The 18,691-nt window shown below is 46.4% G+C and overlaps 2 protein-coding genes and 1 long non-coding RNA gene across 3 annotated transcripts in view; 1 reads left to right on the top strand and 2 right to left on the bottom strand.

Annotated features, from left to right (window-relative positions):
• Positions 1–15,974, top strand: part of LOC140121041 (uncharacterized) — a 45,948-nt gene extending 29,974 nt beyond the window's left edge. Inside the window, exon 3 of the long non-coding RNA XR_011854019.1 lies at positions 15,497–15,974. This is a non-coding gene — a long non-coding RNA (uncharacterized lncRNA). The remainder of the gene's footprint in view (positions 1–15,496) is intronic.
• Positions 3,246–18,638, bottom strand: NEK2 (NIMA related kinase 2). The gene is made up of 9 exons (XM_072140173.1): positions 18,444–18,638; positions 16,372–16,589; positions 15,719–15,959; positions 15,410–15,492; positions 9,040–9,166; positions 7,279–7,498; positions 6,608–6,662; positions 4,354–4,433; positions 3,246–3,698 (listed from the first exon to the last, which is right to left on the bottom strand). Exons 1-9 carry the CDS (start codon positions 18,537–18,539, stop codon positions 3,478–3,480), a joined length of 1,341 nt encoding a protein of 446 aa, XP_071996274.1. The 5' UTR covers positions 18,540–18,638; the 3' UTR covers positions 3,246–3,477.
• LOC140121037 (uncharacterized) lies at positions 9,498–12,491 on the bottom strand. The gene is made up of 2 exons (XM_072140171.1): positions 10,152–12,491; positions 9,498–10,079 (listed from the first exon to the last, which is right to left on the bottom strand). Exons 1-2 carry the CDS (start codon positions 12,480–12,482, stop codon positions 9,777–9,779), a joined length of 2,634 nt encoding a protein of 877 aa, XP_071996272.1. The 5' UTR covers positions 12,483–12,491; the 3' UTR covers positions 9,498–9,776.
• Positions 18,639–18,691: the final 53 nt, after the last annotated feature.

Below are 18,691 nucleotides of genomic sequence, written 5' to 3'. Positions count from 1 at the left end.
CAGCACCTTGTTGTATCTGTGCCACGAAGAATTGAGGCAGTTCTGAAGGCAAAAGGGGGTCCAACCCGTTACTAGCATGGTGTGCCTAATAAAGTGGCCGGTGAGTGTAGATATATATATATATATATATATACATATATTCAGCTTTTTGTCTCTCTATTTATCTATATATCCTCTATGTCTATCTATCTATCTGTGACTGGTCACAACATGGTTTTATTTTGGGCCCCATTTTATCTAAAACCGTTCCTGGGTATCATGTACAGCAGGGTCCGTCCTGTGATTACTCTCAGTGTATGGACAGAGACTTTGCGCTTGTATCTGGATTATATAACCCACTTGTATAATACCTGATGTGTTCGATATCCTGGTTATTCATGTGTGTACATCCTGCAAGACATCACCTCTAATTTCATAAGCCTGGCTGCATAAAGAATATAGAAGACACAGAACAGATATCAGATCTGACAGCGGATGCGCTCACTTACATGATCCCTTAGGGTGTAATTACCGTCCCTGCCTAAGAAATCAATTAATGCTGTGAAATGTGTGGATCGGACAGGTCTAGAGACAACCTACGCTTAAAGGGATCGTTCACTTTATATCCGGTCTCAGCATTGTGTGGGCGCCAGCCTGCAGAACGCAACCACCGGGGTACAAATATGGTCAGCCATGCTTTGGAGCCAATTCCCCTTCCAAAAATTTCTAATGCACCCATGTCTACACCTACACGCAAGCCCTAGATACAATCGAATATATTAGGTCCAATAATGTAGCAAGAGATAGAGCTATTAGAAAATACTACTCTCCCTGTAAAAACAAGCCCGCATACAGCAAAAGACTGACTATAACTATTATGTCCAGTATTAAATAAACCCAGAGAAAGAGCCAGTACAAAATACAACTCTCCCTGTAAAAACCAAAACAAGCCCTCATACAGCAACTGACTGACAATCTATTTGGTCTAATGAAATTTGTAACCAGAGATATTACAAAATACTATTCTCCCTGTAAAAAAAAACAAGCCCTCATACAGCAACTTTGAAAGGGACCTCCGAAGAGACACTAAACCATTCCCATAGAAGTGGTTTCCGTGTAGGGAATTCATGTTCCATTTGGCCTGCACAAGTTTGCTTTTTCGGTGTGGCCTGGAAATGAATAAGATCTGAACCTGATAACCTGCGGGCAAATATCAAGTGGCCAATAGGGACATTGTAGGAATAAGAAGTGCAGTGTAAGGTACATATTGCTTCTTGTTACCAGAGGCCAGTATGGCCGACCAGGGAGCCCCCACAATGCCCTGAGCTACCACATCATGGAGGGACTGAGCGGAGACCCATCAGATACCAACTGGGTATCTAGTACTGGGAAGATCCCACAATCTGTGACTGCTATCATGGTAACATTTAGATTTCCAAGATGTTCTGAAGCCTCTATCTAACCCGTGACATCACCAGGCAATAGGCCTTGTATAACGTGATCCCAGATTACCCGATCAATGTTCCTTCAGGCAGTAAAGATAAGCACCTGGGTCACCGCGTCCTGGGAAGTCACTAAAGTCAGCAGATTGTGAACGACCTACCTGTGCTAGGGGACCTGCACACTGAACCATCTTTATATATCAGACTTTGGCGGCACCATGGAGAGATAGTTTCCAGTCTAATTTTGTCTGTAGGACAATTAGAAGAAAACTGAAAATCCGATCCAGGGGGAGGTCCTGCCTCATGGTGGACACTGATAACAATGACTTAGGGTCAGGATAGGTCATCAGAGACAAGACCCTACACTAATCACCTGTTAAACACCTCCTCTGGACCCGGGTTGTGCCCGCTGTATAGCTGCAGTACCGCAGCAGAACACACCATTGTCCTGGGCCGTCATATACACTATCACAGGCTGGCGCAGGTTTTATTAGTCACATTCATCAGTCATATAAACCCTGATTAGATAGGAACATGTGGACTATGCCAGGATCACTCATGTCCTGTCTGCTTTCCAATAATCCAGATATTTGATAAGACCTAGCACTAAATATTTGGGGGAGGAGAAGAAAACCAAACTTCAGACTGACACCATCCTGGGGACCACGCTGGCAGCTAGAAATTAGAGAGAAGGCATGCAGGTCGCCTGGAATTAAATAAATGATGTCAAAGATAGCAATGTGTCCACCTAGGGCAGTGATGGCGCACCTATTAGACACCCATTTCCTTAACGGCAACCTAAAATCCACATGTTAATTTCAGCAGTTAGGGTGCATTCACACTGACATATGCCCACACGGCTACGGCCAGGCGGGCATATATCTGGCGCCATGGAGAGGCGGGAGCGGTGGCCCCCTCCCTCCCATAGCAATGCATTAGGTACGGGCCGTAACGTAGAGAAAGATAGGACATGTCCCATCTTTTCTCCATGTATGGAGCTGCACGTGTGTAACTATCCAACTTATTGTCCAGAATGTGTTATAATAACGCTGAACATGGCAAGTGCTGGGGCCCTTCAGTCAGTGCAGCAGTGATGGCCCCGTGTGTCCACAGCAAAAGCTGCGTGCCATAGGTTTGCCCCCACTGACTTATGGTTACACTGGGGTGCAGTCATTTGGGTGCCTAAAGAGTTTTTGGGGCGCCGATTGTGGAAATGACACCCATCCCCACCAGCTCTACTTTTGGAAATCCGTCATTGCCGTCTTATGTAGTATACAATGCTCAAACCAGTCATCATTCAACCTAAGGTTGCTGAAAACTTGTTTCTGTGCTTTCCTACGAGGTGTTGTAGCTCATCGTCCACAGTTCTATGGTACCTTGAGGAAAACTCTCAACGTCTCATAAACTGGAGCTGCTAGAGAAATGGAATTTATGGAAATTGCAATAGTATCAGCAGAAATACCAAGAATCAGGTGGAAAACTCCATCCTAGTGTTATCCGATTGGCCTAGGATGAACCTGTGTTACACGGCTGGATTATTAGTCTGGGTGTAATATGCTGATGTAATACTACATACAATGTTTTGGGCTCCATTATTATTTGCATGTCGGTGGAGGTGTTAGCTGTATTTTGGATACAATGACGTTTCAGAGGTCCCCTCCTATGTCTTCTGTGTGGTCATTAGGCTGGCCTGTTCTCAGAGAATCTTGGACAATGGAAGAAGCGACTTTAACAAGTTAGGACAGCAACATAACCAAATAAAGCGTTAGCGGCCTGATGTGCAAATACTTCATACAACATGTTACCATGTTACTTCATTACAGGTAGATGAAACATTTCTATGTATTTTATAAAATTTCAAAGGAATAATAAAGGGGGGGGGGGCATGGAAGGACTCAAACATCTGTACAATAAAAAAAAAGGCACATAGAAAAATTCTGTATCATCTACAGAAACCGTACATTCCTTGTACACATTGCAAACCGTCCATACTACAGTATCAGCTACTGTATATATTAACTCTATAGAATAACTTATAGCTCACAGGCCCCTTGTATCAGCGCATCCCCAGGAGCTGGCGGCTTTTCAGCTGAAAGTTCTTCTCCATCTCGCACAGAGCCTGCGCCCGCACATTGGCCGCCTGCAGCCGCTGCTTCAGCTCCGTGCACTTCTCTTGGGTCGGGGGATATTTGCTGCCACTGCGGTTCTCTTTACTCTCGGTACCGAAGTGGACATTTCTCTTGCTGCGGATAGAAGAGGATCGGTCCAAGGTGGGATCTGCAAAAGCGGGAGATGGGGTGAGCATGTGCATCATATCAAAGGGTTTCCCCTTATACTGTCTTATAGTTTTATGTAATTGTTTCAGAAAAATCTTCTCATTCTCAAGGTCAGTGAAAGGAAACATTCCCATTTACTTTACAGCTGAGGGTTTGGTACAGTGTTTTGGCTATCCCTTAAATGAAAGGCCATGTGTTATGGATAGATAACTACCTATAATACTACAAGTTCACATCAGAGAGGTGTCTGTATCAGATTTTCCTCCATATATTTGCCCTTAAACAGATTGGAGTAGTAAGTCAACTGCAGGAATGATAGAGAATACAAGGGACAATGCATGTTATGTGCTGCAGCTGCATGTAGTGGAGTAAAGTTATAACTTTACTAGTTACTTGTATTATATAGGGCATATAGTAGGATCTTTAAAGAATAACCATTGAGTCCCATCAGTCTTCAGTGCCCATTATAGCGATCTATGTGTAACCACACTCCTGCCCAAGAGAACACACATTCTACAAATATAAATTTATTTAGAAGGAACATATACACAAAATATACACAAGACAAGGCTCTCATCCCAAAATAAAATAGAAGAGGGGCTACAAGTTCTGCCAATCCAGTAAAGCTTCTAGGGGTCTCCTGTTGGCTCTCATACCTAGCCCATTCTCCAGACCACCGCCGCCATAAAACCGCTGCTCCTTCAGGAGGTTGAAGTTCTTCATCAAGTTCTCTGCCCTGAGAAAATGAAAAGGGAGAAGCAGCTCAAAATCAGATAGAGATATATAAAATTCTGTAATAGGCAAACACACATACAGCCATCGGCAGTGCTACTTCCAAAATGGTCTTCAATAAATGCCTACAACCATCTACATGTATGCCCTATACTTACAAATCTACTTTAACCCCTTCACTGCCATATAGATCCTATTTGCACATACCCCCTGCAGAAAGGACATTTATGAAATGTCATGACCGGCAGGAACCTGGCTGCCCATTGACTGGCTCGGATTTAAGTTCAGGAAGGGAGCCTGCCAGGTCTCAGTGGGCCGTGCTCCGAGAGCTCTCCAACCTCCAGTCTCCATCTAGAAGACATCTAACATTCATTGAACTGCCCCTCTTCCCGTGAAGACACCAGGAGGCCTGGCATATGATAATTACTAGGTGTACCCCCAACCTGAATCTTTCTTGGCTGACCTCTTGCTCTGTGGGGATCCTATAAACTTGGTTTTCATTCTATCTTTCCCCTGATAATGCCCCCCACACACATACTATACATTCTATGCATTATGATTGCAGTTGAAATAGTTTTGGAGTTCTGTAATTGCTTCCTGCTGTAGCGCAGACACATTGACAATCACTGCAGAAGCCCGACTGTAATCAGGGACATTTGTGAAGCTGAAATATGGATTATGCAACAATTTTCTTTGATCTGCAAATCCAGATGGGGATTTATACCTGTGACCTTTAGAGAGTAGGCCATAACCTATAGCTGATCTGGTGAAAGGATGTATAGAGGCTCTCCTCCACAGGTCATTCATTTTATGAGGGGGTCAGGGGGGAGATCTGGACACACACACGTAAGCATCTCCTAGCGACATACAAAGGGAACGCTACACCACGCCCAAAGGGGTCTGGCGTATTCATGAGGGGGCAGGTCTAGGGAAGAAACAGCACCTTGGACCGCCCCCCATATATACATCACACTGCTTTGAGCGCAGCCCGGTGTTCCTATTTTTACTTTGCAAGGAGGGTTTCAGATAAAGCTGTAGGTTTAATCACTGCTACAAAAATGGGCTGGCGCTAGGAGCCACTTTTTTTTTTTAATAGTTGACAGGTCCTTTGAGGCTCTACGGCTAGTCTAGAGTCTCTCTCAATTTTATCACCACGCCTTTATCTCCTGAACCCAGGCACCTAGAAACTCAATTTTGCTTTCATATTAAGCAGAATCTCCCTTTTAATTGCATACGAAATGGATCCTTCAAAGAACCGGAGATATCTGCACAGAAAAAAATTTTTTTTTACAACCTTAAATTTCCAAGATTGCCTGATAAATTTAAGAGTGGATATCTTCGGTTCGGTGAAGCATCCATACAGGATTGCCAGTACATGCACCCTCTGCATCTGTAGCTGAACTTGGGGAAAGGATGATGAAGTGATGCTGTACACATTTAGAACATATTTTGTTAAATGTTAAAAGTTTAACACGCATCAAAACTGAATTTGAAAAATGACAAAATAAGAAAAATTGTACTTAAAAGGGCTTCTACCTCCAGTATGAAAGACTGTATGCAAATTAGCTTGAGGGGCTCCACACTCCATTAACACCTATGGAGCCCAGAGCCTCTGAGGCTTATTTGCATACAGTCCTTCATCCTGGTGGTAGATGCCCTTTAAAACTAACATACTATAGTTCCCCTACATCAGCGAGCAGGTTTCATTTTCTATGAACCCAACTCATCTAAGAATCAAGTGTCCATGCAGTAAAACATGTGACTGGCCATCTAGTATGGAGTAGTGCTTCATGCATTGACAAGAATGGAGCCATATCTGGCACCACTGCCATCTGTGTGATGTATGGGACAACTGTATACTGCACAACTTGGATGAAGCAGGTAAAGAGATTATGACTATAACACGACAGCAGCCTTCTACATTGCTTCACTGCCAATAGGACAGTCAGACGAATGCTAAGCGCTACCACCATTATAGAAAATATTGACACTAGACTGATACTCTGGAACACATTATTCTTAATTCAGGTTCCCAGCAAAGAGTTCAGATACAGCAATGCACTCAGCGAAGAAGGAAAAAACCCCTCTATTAAAGTAAGAAGTATTTCAGCCATCTCTGGCAATGTATATTCCCCTAAATTCTAGGCCTCTTATAGATACATGGCTGAGTGGTCTTACCGTGACAGTTTATCTTCTGCGAGCCTCTCCCGTACACACAACTCCTTTTCCCGTTCTAAAGTTTAAAATAAAAAAATAAAAGATATCCATCAGCAGTTCATGACACAAATGTATGATATCTAAAGAATCAGAGGACGGCAACAGTTTCTGAAAATTCCAGTGATGCTGCTCTGGTATATCCGTTACTATAAGACCCAAGAACAAGATTCACTTATCACCTTCTTTTAAAAAAAAAAAAAAAAAAAAATTACCGTTTGTTTGCATGCATTATGAACCAAACAAACACTTTGACAATGCTGTAGCTACACTGCTGCAGAAACATATCTTGTTTAATCCCTAAACTGAGTAGTTTTACTGAAAACTTAAAATTATGATATTGAGGCTCTGTTGCTCCTGTGGCTGCCCCGACAGTCTCCTCACGCATATTATGCACTGCTCCAGCCTTGTCCTGCCCAACATAACATGCATGAACTATGCTTGTGGGGACTGGGGGAGTGCTAAAAATAGGTCTCCTGGTGACAGATTCCTTGGCTTGGAGAGCTTGAATGGAGCAGCATGGCACATACAGGTTTGAGGTTAGTTTAGATGGCACATGGCATCCGAGGATTAAAAATTACAGAAAAGGAGGAGGCATCCGTATAATAAATCTCAATGCAGAAGACTGAACTCACGCTCCAGCCGCTCCTCCCGTTCCTTTAAAGCCTTCTCCCGTACCAGCAGCTGCTGCTCCTTTAACCGTAGCTCATTGGGGACTGGATCCAGCGGTTGCACCCGCTCTTGTTCTGCTGAGCGACGAACGCGCTTCTCGGATATTCTGCTTTGTTCCTCTATAACCCAATCCACTAACAGGGAGTGCTGCAAGATCTCCTCAATAGAAGGTCTCAGGTAATCCTGGAGGAAGAAGAGAAATCAGACGATATCTTGTGTACAGTCTATGGGAAGACTTCAGTCAAAGCCAATTCATTGAATACATGGTACAGAGCCTGGGGGAGGGGGGCAGGGATCATTGTCATTGTATTCCTAGAGTCCTGCTCCTCCCTTCAGCCCCTACACAGTGTAGAATTCAATGTTTGTCTGATTCCCCTCAGCTAAATTAAGAGCGCAAGACCTGGCCCAGCTGTGACTTTACAGGACAATGGGGCAGCTGCGATACTTACGCACTTGGACTTCCGTGTACAGCAGTGATCACCCCAGTCGGAAGGAGTTACAGCCATCAATATTAAGGTGCTCAGAGCTGTGCTCCAGCCTCTATTATTGGGTGCCCCAAAGATCCAGTAAATGAACAGATATGCTGACCCTGCTCAGCACTCTCTCCGTGCAAAGTCCGCTTATAACTGCAAGGAATTGGGGTGAGCAGATATTGTCCATTGACTTTTCTATACATAATATAGGAACATACCTTAGGTCCAATGTCACCCAAGTGTTTTACTTTTTTTTAGACCAAAAACACAGACCAGGTGCACACCTGTCCATTATAACCTTATGTGAATGGTCAGTACTTGGATTTGAATTACGAATACAACAGATTATGAGCAGGGAGAAGCTGGAAAGGACAATGCTGCCCTCTGCTGATCAAACTAATAACGTCTCCTCTTAAAACAAAAGATGTAACTTAAAGGGCACCTACCACCCCGATTCTACCTATAAAGGTAGAAGGGGTGGTAGGTGGATGAATGGGACGTGGGGATAGCCCTTTTTTTGGGCTAATCCTCACATCCCGGGTGTCTTTTAGAAAACTTTATTGCAGGCATATGTAAATTTTATCAAGCGGCTACTGGGGCGTGGAGTAGCCGGACATGAGACCACTAGTTGCGGCTACTCCACGTCCCAGTAGCCACGTTACTCCGCCTACCATTTAATCTTTGGCGCGCAGCTAGTCCTAGTCCCCTGCGTTCTGCGCAGAAGGCCGCAGATGCCGGGGGACTAGGACGAGGGTGCGTAGCTATGAGGAGCTGCGCACCGAAGATTAAATGGTAGGCGGAGTAACGAGGCTACTGGGGCGTGGAGTAGCCGTGACTAGTAGCCTCATGTCCGGCTAGCCCACGCCCCAGTAGCCGCTTAATAAAATTTACATATGCCTGCTAAAAGACACCCGGGACGTGAGGATTAGCCCCAAAAAAAGTGCTATCCCCACGTCCCATTCATCCACCTACCACCCCCTCTACCTTTATAGGTAGAATCGGGGTGGTAGGTTCCTTTTAACTATGTATAATATACTATGATGCTTGGATTCCCATCCCGACACAGTGTGCTGTTGGCAAGGGTCTGGGATAAGGACTGAGCAGTCATAATCCCACCAGGAATGCCTGGGCTTAAACCAGTCTCTAGGTCCAACTACATTGTTCTATTTAGATCCAGGAAGACTTTATGGAGACCATTTATTACACAGATCACTAATCATTTCATTACAAGTAGAGTAGACATTCACTCACCTTGAGATTGAGCATTTTTGTGATGATCAAGTTGAGGTCTTCAGAATATCGATAGGGAATTCTTCGGAATTTTCCTATCCGAATCTTTTCGGCCAGCTCTTTCTGGTTGTAGGCAGTGAATGGGGGACTAAAAGAAGAAGAAGAAGAAGGACAGAAGAAGTAATTATTGGGGAACTAGAGTCCATTATGTTTAATGAGGACTGAAAAAAATAGATACTAAAAACAACAAGAGGGAGGTCATCACTCTTCATATGAGTAAACAGGCAGCCTCTGCCCATTTATTTATGCAAATAGATTAATTTAATTGATGATCACATTAGAAATAACAAGAAAGATTGGACCAAGGGTTGAAACTAAGGCATACGAGTTTTCTTCCAAAATTGTGAATTAGACTCACCGGTAATTCGGTTTCCATCTAGTCCTCCATGACGGCCCACTAGGAGGATGACCCTTGACCTCTGTAGGGACAGGAAGCAGAGAGGTTAAAAGCCTCCCCCCCACATCCTCCCGCCAGTGTCTACCAAATAACTACACCGGTGGAAGATACAACATATTTTTATTCTGTCTTGTTTGAATCACATACAGAATTTTCAATAAAGTGAAAGAAGCATGGGAGGGAAAAATATATAGGCCGTCATGGAGGACTAGATGGAAACCGAATTACCGGTGAGTCTAATTCACAATTTCCATAACGTCCCCCATGACGGCCCACTAGGAGATCTACAAAATTAGTAGAGTTAGGGTGGGACCACAGCCTGGAGAACTTTCTGACCGAAGGCGAGATCCTGTGAGTTGGGTAAGTCCAGCCGATAGTGTTTTGCGAAGGTGGATGAAGAAACCCAGGTGGCAGCTCTGCAGATTTGTTCAAGAGAAGCACCCCTCTTCTCTGCCCAGGAGGCGGATATGGCTCTGGTGGAATGGGCTTTAAGGTTAGGAGGAACTTCCTTCCCCTGTTCTGTGTAACAAGAGGCTATGGCAGTCTTTAACCATCTGGCGATCGTGGTTTTGGATGCCTTTACCCCTTTGTTCTTCCCCTGAAACTGAACAAAGAGATTGTGATCCTTGCGCCAGGGTTTTGTAGCTTTTAAGTACTCTAAGACCGAGCGCCTTACATCCAGGGAATGCCACTCCAATTCCTTGCTTGAAGAAGGATTCCCGTAGAATGATGGAAGAATTATTTCTTGATCTTTGTGAAACCTGGACGCCACTTTGGGAACAAAGCTTGGATCCAGAGTCAGAGTTATCCTGTCAGGGAGAATACACATATAGGGTTCTCTAATAGAAATGGCTTGGAGTTCCCCCAGCCTTCTAGCTGAAGTCACAGCTACTAATAAGGAAGTCTTTAAAGTTAAGTTTTTTATACTAGCGTCCTTTAAAGGCTCAAAGGGAGGTCTGGAGAGAGCATCCAGAACCAGGGAGAGATCCCAGGAGGGAACCCGCTTCAGAATCTGAGGCCTAATTCTATTTGCAGCAGCAATAAATCTTTTGACCCACCTGTGGTCCGCCAGGGGATGGTCGAAGAATGCGCTCAGAGCCGAAATTTGGACTTTCAGAGTGCTAGTAGAAAGACCAATTTCTAGTCCTTTTTGCAGGAAGTCTAGTACCTGTAAAATATTTGGGTTAGACTGAGAGGGGGGATTAGCCCCACAAAAGGTCACAAACTTTTTCCATATCTTATGATATATGGCGAAAGTAACCTTTTTCCTACTTGCCTTCAACGTAGTTATTACAGCCCGAGAGAGACCTTGGGACCTTAGGAACTCGAACTCAGGGTCCAAGCCGCCAGACGGAGTCTTCCTGGATCGGGATGGAAAATCGGACCTTGGTATAGAAGGTCCTTCTGAATCGGTAGAATAAAAGGTTGCTGGACAGATAGGGACCTCAACAGTGGGTACCAGCTTCTTTTTGGCCAGTTTGGGCAGATCAGGATCACCCTTGACCGGTCGAGCAAGATTTTCCTGAGTACTCTCGCAATTAGGGGAATTGGGGGAAAGGCATACATGAGACTTCCGCTCCAACGATGGCTGAACGCGTCCAAGTGATCTCTGGACTCGCCGGCCTCCAGAGAGAAGTATTGTTGGCATTTTGAATTCTCCCTCGTGGCGAATAGGTCTATTTGGGGCATGCCCCAGACGCTGGTTAGATGTAGGAAGATCTCCTGGTTGAGACACCATTCGTTCGGTAGGATCTCTCTCCTGCTGAGATAATCCGCTTCTCTGTTTAGGGATCCCTTCAAATGAGTGGCAGAGATGGAAAGGATGTTTTCTTCCGCCCACTGGAAGATGGTACGAGCCAGACTCGATAATACTGGGGATCTTGTACCCCCTTGTCTCCTTAAATAGGACACTGTCGAGACGTTGTCCGAGAGAATGTGGATATGATGATCCCTCAGATAGGCTGTGTTCGATCTTAGCGCTTCCCAGACCGCTCTTAACTCCCTGTAGTTTGAGCTGCTTTTTGCTTGGGCTAGAGTCCAGGACCCTTGCTCGTAGTGGGAAGGAAGGATTGCTCCCCAGCCTGAGCTGCTTGCGTCTGTCACTATGGTGATGGTTGGGAGGTGGTGCCAACATACCCCTTTCTCTAGGTTCCTTAATTCCATCCACCACAGCAGGTCCCTCTTTACAAAGGAAGGAATCCGGATCTTCTTGTCTAGACCTGAAGACTTCCTGTTCCAGAAAGTTAGGATCCAATTCTGAAGGATCCGAGTATGGCTCTGACTCCAGGCGACCGCAGGTAGGCATGCTGTGAGGAGCCCCAGGATCTTCATCGCCTGTCTGACTGGTACAGAGTCCTTTCGTCTGAATGAACGAATCTGATGCTTTATGTTGGATATTTTCTCCTGAGGAAGAAAAGACATTTGGTGAGTTGAGTCTAGAATGATCCCTAGAAAGGTCTTTCGAGTGGAGGGTACTAAACTTGATTTTTTCAGGTTGATTAACCACCCCAACTCTGTTAAAATTCTTAGGGAAGACTCTCTTGCCAAGATTAGTTTTTGTTTGTCTTTCCCTATAATTAGCAAGTCGTCTAGGTAAGGGATGATTGATATGTCTTGTAGTCTTAAAAAGGCTACCACCTCCACCATGATCTTGGTAAAGACCCTTGGAGCCGATGAGATACCGAATGGAAGTGCACGGAATTGAAAGTGTAAGACAGAGCCCTCGGGAGAGAACCGAGAATCTTAGGAATCTCTGAGATGAGGGGTGAATAGGTACATGATAGTATGCATCTTTTAGATCTAAAGTGCACATATAGGAGTCTGTGTGAATAAGTTGGGTAGCTGTTCTTACCGACTCCATGCGAAATCTTCTGTAAACGATGAAGCGGTTTAGCTCTTTCAAGTTGATAATTAGGCGATTTGATCCATCTGGTTTTTTGACAAGGAACAACGGGGAGTAGAATCCCAATTTTTCTTGTTCTTGAGGGACCGGCACCACCACTCCCATGTGGATTAGATGAAATACTTCCTGCCAAATGAAGGAATGTGTAGAGTGAGAGAGAGATGGTAAGGGAGCGACAAACCTTGGAGAAGGGGGGGGGTGATGAAAATTCTATCCTGTAGCCTGATTCCAAGATAGACAGTACCCAGGGATTCGAGGTGACCTTTGTCCACTGGGATAGGAATCCCAGGAGACGCCCCCCCACTCTGGCGTCATTGTTTCTTGTTTCCTGGACCCTCTGGGAGGTTAGAGAAAAGGAAACCCCTTCCCCTTCCTCCTTTGGGATAACTCCACCGTCCTTGCTTACCTTTGCCACGGTAAGTCTCTCCGGTGTTCCTAAAAGGACGAAAGGAAGATTTCTTGGGTATTGTTTTGGACTCTGGAAATCCCCTTTTTCTGTCAGACGCCTTTTCGAGTATAGCGTCCAATTCGGGTCCGAACACAAAGTCCCCGGAAAAAGGAATGCTGCACAATTTGGATTTAGAGCGGATGTCCCCGCTCCACTGTTTCAGCCATAAGGCCCTCCTGGTGGCATTGGTAAGAGCTCCTTCTTTTGCAGCAAACCTTATTCCTTCAGCAGATGCGTCAGCAAGGAAGGCAGTAGCTGATCTTAGCAATGGTATGCTTTCCAGTAAGTCTTCTCTGGGAGTACCCTCCCGGATATGGGACTCTAATTTCCCCAGCCAGAAATATAGTGTTCTTGCCACCGAAGTGGCTCCTAAGTTTGACTTTAGGCTTAGCATGGAAGTTTCCCACGCTTTCTTTAAAAGGGCTTCAGATTTCCTGTCCATCGGGTCTCTTAGCTGAGCCGAATCTTCAAAGGGCAGGTCCATCTTCCTAGAGACCTTGGAAACCTGTACATCAACTTTGGGGAATGAGTCCCAATCCTTTGACTCTTCAGGGTCGAAGACTAAGCGTTTCCTGAAATTCTTAGAGACCGCGATTTTTCTCTCAGGGTCTCTCCATTCCTGACTAATTAGACCCCTAAGGGTATCGTTGAGGGGAAAAACACGCTGTTTCCTGGCTTTGAGTCCCCCAAATAGTTCATCTTCGCGAGAAAGAGGGGGTTCCTCGTCCTCGAGGTTCAATGTATCTCGCATAGCTTTCAGAAGATCATCCAGATCCTCATTTTGGAATAAGTAGCGGGAGCATGTTGCCTGCTCACGATCCTGATGATCCTGGTCTCCCGCCAGAGAGCAGGAAGGAGAGTCTGAAATGCATCCCTCTTCTTCCTCTGAGGAGGAAGCCGATACTATCCGAGCTTTCTTACGTGGGGGGGCTCCCTGCGTAGCCGCCGCCACTGAAGAAACCACTTTCTCGTCTATAAAGGACTTAAGCTCGTCCATAAAAGACGTTTTCTCCTCCCGCATGAATTCATCGATACAGGGTTTGCAGATCGGTTTCTTATAGCCTTCTAGTAGTGTACGGAAGCACATACTGCATTTTTTAACAGGAATCCTGCTTTTTTCAGGCTTTTCTCTACTCTTTTCAGACTTTCCTGATTTCTCTTCCTTGCCTTTCCCCTTAGAAACTTTCTCCTAGGGAAGGAAGGCAAGGAGACAATGACTTGGAGCTCACAACAAAAAACAATTGTATATGTTGCCATACAGCACCACTCACGTGCACCGGGGGGTGGAGTAGGCCCAAGTCTGCCTCATCAGCCATTACGATGTCTGGGACGGCCAGCCAAGAAGAAACAAGTCATAGACCTCAGACCAACTGACTACCCGCTTTTGAGGATTTAAATACCTTCATGGGGAGCCCATCCCCCTGCCGGTGGCCTCCACTGCGTCCCGCGCCCGGTCCGTGGTCACTTCCGGTCGCGACCGGAAGTCGTCATCGAACAGGGGGAATTCTGGGAAACGTAGTTCCCTGCGTCCGCGCGAGAGTCTGGTGGACCAGCCCGCCGGAGAGGACGCCAGCCGGAACGATGTTACCGTCCAGGGAGAGCCCGCAGCCGCCGGGCTAACCGAGGATCTGTCCGGAGGGGAACTTGGACCGCAGTCGGCGTAACCCCAGGTAAGGTTGGTAAGTATGGAGATCCTTCTCCGTTTTTTTTTTTTTTTTAAAAACGTCCCCCCCCCCCCTAGGAGGAGAGAGACCCTCTCTTGACCTGACCCCTGTAGGGACAGGAAGACACTGGCGGGAGGATGTGGGGGGGAGGCTTTTAACCTCTCTGCTTCCTGTCCCTACAGAGGTCAAGGGTCATCCTCCTAGTGGGCCGTCATGGGGGACGTTATGGAAAAAATCCTTTTCTGACTATGGGTAGTGCAAGACCCATTCTGCTCTATACAGTGGAGCTGTAATACCTGCACAAACCAGGGTAAGGTGTGGCGCTGCTCGTGAAAGAAAGCAAAACCCCTTAAAAATGAATTGTATTTTTAAAATACTGCAGAGGCTCTTTTGTACAGTTGGTTTCCTTAGTCTGCAGTAGTAGGAGAAAAAAAATGGTGCACTCTCATCTTTCTAGGCTCAGGGGCCTAGATCAATGACATACTGATTAGTAGCCTTACCCATGGTCTGTGTATCCTATGGGATGCATCAGATTTCCTCTGCATTCTTCTTGAAATGAGCTTCTCCCCGTCAGATTTTACAAGTAGGAGGCAGAGTTATGTTGCATCTCACAGGATACACACGGCATACAAGGAGTATTGACAGGTAGTGTTAAGTCAGTACACACACACAAACAAGTCTCAGTAGATCTTTGAGCTGACATACACCCTTGACTAGTTGTCAGGCTGGGCCACATAACTACTCTGTCCATCACAGCACAAAGTATGGGAAACTTCTAAGTCTGCCACCTTGATGGTGTGCAGTTAAATGCCACAAGTGAGTTTGGGCCTGCAGACTCGCTCCGTGCAGTTGTGGGATTTTGCTGACCGACTGGACATCTTGAGTGGAGGGATTCTAGGTTTAGAGGACACTGTACTTACGAAAGAGCGCAGAGTTCATACAGCAGACAGCCCAGGGACCATATATCTGACTTCTCATTGTAGGACATTCTGTTCATCTGCTCCTAGACAAAAGTTCAAGCAAAGCTTCAATAGTCAGAACCCAAAACTAAACCAAAAAAGTTCCTACTGATCAAAATGAGGAGAGAAGACACTCAGACAAGAGCCGAATGACAGCAGTGGACCAAAGACAAGTTCCAAGCATCACTGCAGATGACTGGGAATGAGGCCGCCCCGTGCTGCATCTACCAGACGGCCACCCTCCCGTTCCCTGACCCTGCGGGTACTTACAGGAGACATGTAATAGGGGGTCCCAACAAATGTTTTTGCAAAGCTGGTGTCGTGGTGCAATATCCTGGCCAAACCAAAGTCACCAAGTTTGATGTTTCTCTTGGCATCGAGGAATATGTTGGCAGGTTTCAGGTCCCTGTGGAGAACTGTGTGGCCACCATCACTCCTCTTGTGGCAATCTTTTAGAGCCAATGCAAGTTGGGCGAATACCCGCAGTATGAAGTCCTCTTCCAAATACTGCCTGAGGGAACAAGAGATGTGAATCTTAGAAACTTAATAGATTTTCTGTCCATCGAGGACCAAAAACAGTAGTGAGCGTTCATCTAGTCAGCGGGTTGCCTCAGGATCCGTTGTCAGTCTGCCAAGTATTGGTTACAAAACCTGTCATGTTGCTAGACAAAGTCATCAAATTTGGACACAGATGTGAACGGAACCTAAGCGTTACAAGTCAAAAGCATTTTAAAAAGAAAGTGTATTAAAGGGCATCTACCACCAGGATAAAGGACTATATGCAAATGAGCATGTGCTCCAGGCTCCATAGGTGTTAACGGAGCATGGAACCCCTCAGGCTCACTTGCATAGAGTAATTCTGGTGGTAGATGCATGGTCCGTCATGACACCACTGAACCTCAGTGACTACCCCTGCCACTTACCTCTCCTTGGTGCACTTGGAGATGAGGCTGGCCAGGTCTCCCCCCTCACAGTACTCCATGACGATGTACAGCGTAGTGTTAGTCCGGTCTATTATCCGGTCGTAGTAGCGCACGATGTTGGGGTGTTTGAGTTCGCGTAGCAGGTTCACCTCAGATACCAGCATCTGCTTCTCGGACTCACTCATTGTACCATAGTCCAGCTCCTTCCACACCAGCACCTGCAAGATGGACACTTTGAGAATGACATCTGATTGTATAACCTGAATGTACATAATAAGGCTGCATTCACATGACCGCAAGGGGGACGTATATACGGCCGATATACGTCCCCCATAGACGGCAATGGGCGTGCGGCGCCCTACGGGAGCGGTACGGTGCGGCACTGTACTGCTCCGTGCCCAGTGAAAAAAATAGGACATATATCCCTATGGAAAGGGGCGGGGGTGAGCAGCGCTCTCCTCCTCTCCCCGCACGCTGCCGTGTGCCCGTTGTGCTAGGGTACGGCCGGCACCAGTCGTGTGAATGCAGCCTTAGTAAACAAGTAGATGTGACACCAGGCTGACATATCATACGCCTGCACGGTGGTGCCTTACCCTACCCGCACGTATACATCTGTGGTCCATTGTTGTGTGGGTCATTGGTGTATGGGGTCCACTAATCTGCCAATGACAGAAGAGAACGTCCAAGCCTCAAACACGAGAAGGAATTGGACAGAGCTCCCAAATTAAGCCTCTCTGGCAGCTGGTTTATACACACCGTGTGTATGAGCCCCATGAAATTAAATTTGACAGCGCCTGATCCATTGAATCCATACAGACTATGCAGTCACTTTCAAGCATGAGAACTCCCTAATTTAGGAAGGTCATAGAATACACCCACTATTAATGCCCATCTTCAATCTCACCCAACGAGGAGGCAACTCGCCCCCTGCAAATAATCTGAGGTCACGTGAGACATGCATCAGGGCACTCCGTAGTCTCCCATAGAAGGGATCCGGATTATAGGCGTACACTTTACCTATACTTCGTCAACTTCTAGAGATAGAGGTAGGTCTCAGAAGCCCTTACCCACCAGACTCATGACAATGCAACGACTGGCAGGACATTCCACGACTTAACCAGCTGGCAAGTAACCCGAAGCGTATTCCAGTGCAAAACGGGGAATAGACAACTCCCAAGACTCAGACAACTCTGACAATACCACCACACATGGGGGGGCTCTCATAGAATCTGCCAGCTGACCCCCAACAGCTGCCGAACCAGGACTTCAGTGTGACACCGGCCAGGGTGCAGCTGTCCTCTCCTCATGGCGGGATAATTCAGGCTACAGAGACCTTCAGATGTCAGCGCAAGGGATTTTTAATTGGGAAAAAATAAAAACAGATAATCCCTTAATCGAGGTGATTGGACCCAAACTCCCAAGTGGGGCGCCGGCACCGGCTATAGAGCACACAGCCCATGGGCACGGCTAGAGATTTACAGATAACATTGCCAGTAAATCTTATCTCTAAGATAGGAGCTTTACAGACAATGTTATCACCTGGGCTCGACCTCTACAGTGACCTCCAGACCTGACCTATAACCTATCAGAGAATGATGAGCGCTGGATCGAAGTGTAGGGTCAGGAGATTAGGACGTAGCGGCTGCTCATCCTTCCAGAGAACTATGGGATCAGACATGTCATCCATCTCTAGACATCTCCTGTGTTTCAGAGGATCCCTATAGACATTGGAAAGTGCTGAACATGGCGGCTCAAGTTACACCAACGTTTATACAAAGGTCCCTGCTTAAAGGGGAGGATTATGTTGTGGATAAGGAAGTGAATGTATGAGAGCAGGAGGGAAACACCAAAACTGGGGTCCTGTGTGACTACAGACACTAATACAACCGCATAGTGTGATTATACTCCTGTGGATAAGGGTCAGGAAGAGGAGAATCACTTTAAGAGCCGGTTAAAGGGGGTTTGGTGCAGGAGCTCCGGCACTGGCTGCACTGCGCCCCCTGGTGACAGAGATACGAAAAGGAAGTCAAAGAAAAAAACCGCAGCTGTTCGCAACGATAACTGCCACTTACCTTCCCATCCACCTTCCTCCGGATCTTCTGACACTTCCCATAGGAGCCGGAGCCGATAGTGTACAGCACCTCGTAGTCCTCCACCCGGGACGGCATCTCCCCGTCACAGTGTCCGGACTCCGGATAATCCCCGTCACTCCGCACCACTAACGGTTTAAACGTAAAACCTCGCCAGCGTCCCGCCCGCTAATTGGCTACGGGCTTGACGCTCCTCGTCTGCTGATTGGCTAACGGTTCTTGGCATCGCC

This window comes from Engystomops pustulosus, chromosome 3, assembly GCF_040894005.1.
Source record: "Engystomops pustulosus chromosome 3, aEngPut4.maternal, whole genome shotgun sequence".
NCBI lineage: Eukaryota > Metazoa > Chordata > Amphibia > Anura > Leptodactylidae > Engystomops > Engystomops pustulosus.
This window is presented reverse-complemented; position numbering and strand designations above follow the sequence as displayed.

Bases quoted from the DNA above. Each gene is read 5' to 3' on its own strand.
- LOC140121037 (XM_072140171.1), bottom strand. From the start codon at position 12,482: ATGGGAGTGGTGGTGCCGGTCCCTCAAGAACAAGAAAAATTGGGATTC. The intron at 10,080-10,151 runs GTAAGGCGCTCG...CTCTTTGTTCAG, and splicing joins TGGAGTGGCATTCCCTGGAT to TTTCAGGGGAAGAACAAAGG.
- NEK2 (XM_072140173.1), bottom strand. From the start codon at position 18,539: ATGCCGTCCCGGGTGGAGGACTACGAGGTGCTGTACACTATCGGCTCC. The intron at 16,590-18,443 runs GTAAGTGGCAGT...TCCATCTTGCAG, and splicing joins GGAGGAAGGTGGATGGGAAG to GTGCTGGTGTGGAAGGAGCT. The intron at 15,960-16,371 runs GTAAGTGGCAGG...TTGTTCCCTCAG, and splicing joins TCCAAGTGCACCAAGGAGAG to GCAGTATTTGGAAGAGGACT.